The 2,653-nt window shown below is 45.4% G+C and overlaps 1 protein-coding gene across 3 annotated transcripts in view; it reads left to right on the top strand.

The window, feature by feature from the left end:
- The window catches only part of LOC106812472, a 33,186-nt gene that overhangs the window by 11,264 nt on the left and 19,269 nt on the right, over nt 1-2,653 (top strand). The window contains exon 3 of one of the 3 annotated variants that reach the window (XM_014816357.1): nt 1,181-1,265. The exons of the other annotated variants lie outside the window; for them this stretch is intronic. Coding sequence (XP_014671843.1) covers nt 1,181-1,265 — 85 coding nt within the window. The remainder of the gene's footprint in view (nt 1-1,180; nt 1,266-2,653) is intronic. 3 annotated transcript variants of the gene reach the window in all.

Below are 2,653 nucleotides of genomic sequence, written 5' to 3'. Positions count from 1 at the left end.
ATAGAGATAAAACAAGACAAGAAGTAACGTTCACCGGTGTTTACTCAATCTCTAATACAATACATACCATCTCAGTGCACTACCGAAAGCAAGAGCGTTTACTACACAATAAACCTTTCTCTGCGGGTGGCTGGTACAAGATCCCCGAGAGGCGGCGGCTTCCTCTATTTATACGGCGTTCCCTCTCCTACGTCACCTCTCGCTATAGCTCCCTTTTCTGGCCAAGCGACCATGCTAAATACGGTGGGGTGAGTATTACAACTGCTACATTACACTACCGAATATGGTGGGGTATAAGCGTTTTTGCACTTGGCTCCACACCATGGTCCGATTCTGGCCCTGATGTCATAGATCATCTGGTCCGTGTCTAGGCTGTCACAATGCGCAAGAACTTGGCAAGAACTCGGGGAACCTTAGGCATGGGTTTGGGCTATTGCTTCTCCTCCCGCGTTCCGGCTTGCTTGATCTAGCATCCACTACAAGCCTGTTGTGACATCTCCTCCGACACTGCGGCGCCAAGATTGCGTTTCCCCGCATTGCCCCATGCTTCCCATAGTGCCATAGTTCCAATAGTGGCCATGTGTGGGTTAATGGTAAAATTGCCTACATTATACGTCTCGTTTTGCCGTTCCAATTGATTTAAGCAAACAATTGTGCCTTACACATATACGGTTTATATGGTGAGTAATTTTGGTACCAGAAATGTTGTATTTTAACCTAGTGTAAAACTGTAAATGCAATGCCATCGGCCAAGATTTTTAGGATGGTTTCTGTACTGTTAATTGTGCCTTTTTAATAGTTTTTATCTAAAGGAATGTATCCTTTTGTGATTATAGATCTCATAAGAGTGTGACGCAGTCATTTTCCTTCTTCTCTGCTTGCGGTCGATACGGCTTGTACGCCGCACGAATGAATTTTTTTTCCCACAGACGTGTATGGATTACGTCGTTAGCTTTATCATACTGGTTGGTGTTTAGGGCTTAGGGGCATGACCCGTGTGCGTTCATGCCTGGAGTAATCATTCTGAATGTGTCAGGAATAGTCAGAATGTGAAGGAGTAGTCAGAATGATTACTCCAGTCCAAGGTTCATGTAGCACGCTACTGTGTGCGGTTAATCGAATGAGTCATTTGTATGTCATGTGTCTGCGATTACATGTGGAATACGGGAATTCCTTGCAGATCCACAAGATGCCGAAATTACTAAAATCGCGAACTGTCTCGGGCGGATCGGAGACCAGCTAGATGGAGATCCAGAGTTTGCTGTGTAAGTTTATTGAAGTTCCTGATGACAACATGTGTGAATGTGGTGCCATCTAGTGGGCAGTACTTCTCCTTCTGTCACATCTAATGTATCTTATATCGGCCGTCATCTAGCGATAGATTGGAAGAAATTGCTGGAACAACAACAAAATGCGGTCTTCAGCATATCCTAACCTAACTCCTAACCAAACCTCTGATGAACAGACCTTTGTGGCAGTNCCACGAGACTCAACTCATCCTTTCGCTGCCAGATGAAAAACTACAGCTGTTCCACAAATATGGCAAAGTAATCTGCCACGAGAGCCGCAAGTGCTTGTGGGAAACTCACGTGATTAACACTACGGTGGCTCCAACGTAACAAACTCAAATACTCAGCGAAACACATACCATCTCAGTACACTACCGAAAGCAAGAGCGTTTACTACACACTAAACCTTTCTCCGCGGGTGGCTGGTACAAGATCCCCGAGAGGCGGCGGCTTTCTCTATTTATACGGCGTTCCCTCTCCTACGTCACCTCTCGCTATAGCTCCCTTTTCTGGCCAACCGGCCATACTAAATACGGTGGGGTGAGTATTACAACTGCTACATTACACTACCGAATATGGTGGGGTATAAGCGTTTCCGCACTTGGCTCGACTCCATGGTCCGATTCTGGCCCTGATGTCATAGATCATCTGGTCAGTGTCTAGGCTGTCACAATGCGCAAGAACTCGGCAAGAACTCGGGGAACCTTAGCCGTGGGTTTGGGCTATTGCTTCCCCTGCATGCTTGATCTGCACCCTGCATGCTGCATGCTGTATGCTTTATCTAGCATCCACTCACAGCCTGTTGTGACATCTCCTTCGACACTGCGGCGCCAAGATTGCGTTTCCCCGCATCGCCCCATGCTTCTTATAGTGTGTGGGCTTTGCCACATTAGATTATACGTCTCGTTTTGCTGTTCCAATTGATTTTTAAGCAAACAATTGTGCCTTACACATATACGGCTTATATGGTGAGTAATTTTGGTACCCGAAATGTTGTATTTTTCCCTAGTGTAAAACTGTAAATGCAATGCCATCGGCCAAGATTTTCAGGATGGTTTCTGTACTGTTAATTGTGCCTTTTTAATAGTTTTTATGTAAAAAGAATGTATCCTTTTGTGATTATAGATCTCATAAGAGTGTGACGCAGTCATTTTCCTTCTTCTCTGCTTGCGGTCGATACGGCTTGTATGCCGCGCGAATGAATTTGTTTCCCACAGACGTGTATGGATTACGTCGTTAGCTTTGTCATACTAGTTGGTGTTTAGGGCTTAGGGGCATGACCTGTGTGCGTTCATGCCTGGAGTAATCATTCTGAATGTGTCAGGAATAGTCAGAATGTGAAGGAGTAGTCAGAATGATTACTC

The sequence above is a fragment of the Priapulus caudatus genome, unplaced genomic scaffold, assembly GCF_000485595.1.
Source record: "Priapulus caudatus unplaced genomic scaffold, Priapulus_caudatus-5.0.1 Scaffold652, whole genome shotgun sequence".
NCBI lineage: Eukaryota > Metazoa > Priapulida > Priapulimorpha > Priapulimorphida > Priapulidae > Priapulus > Priapulus caudatus.
The sequence above is the reverse complement of the archived record's forward strand: the minus strand, read 5'-3'. Positions and strand labels throughout refer to the sequence as shown.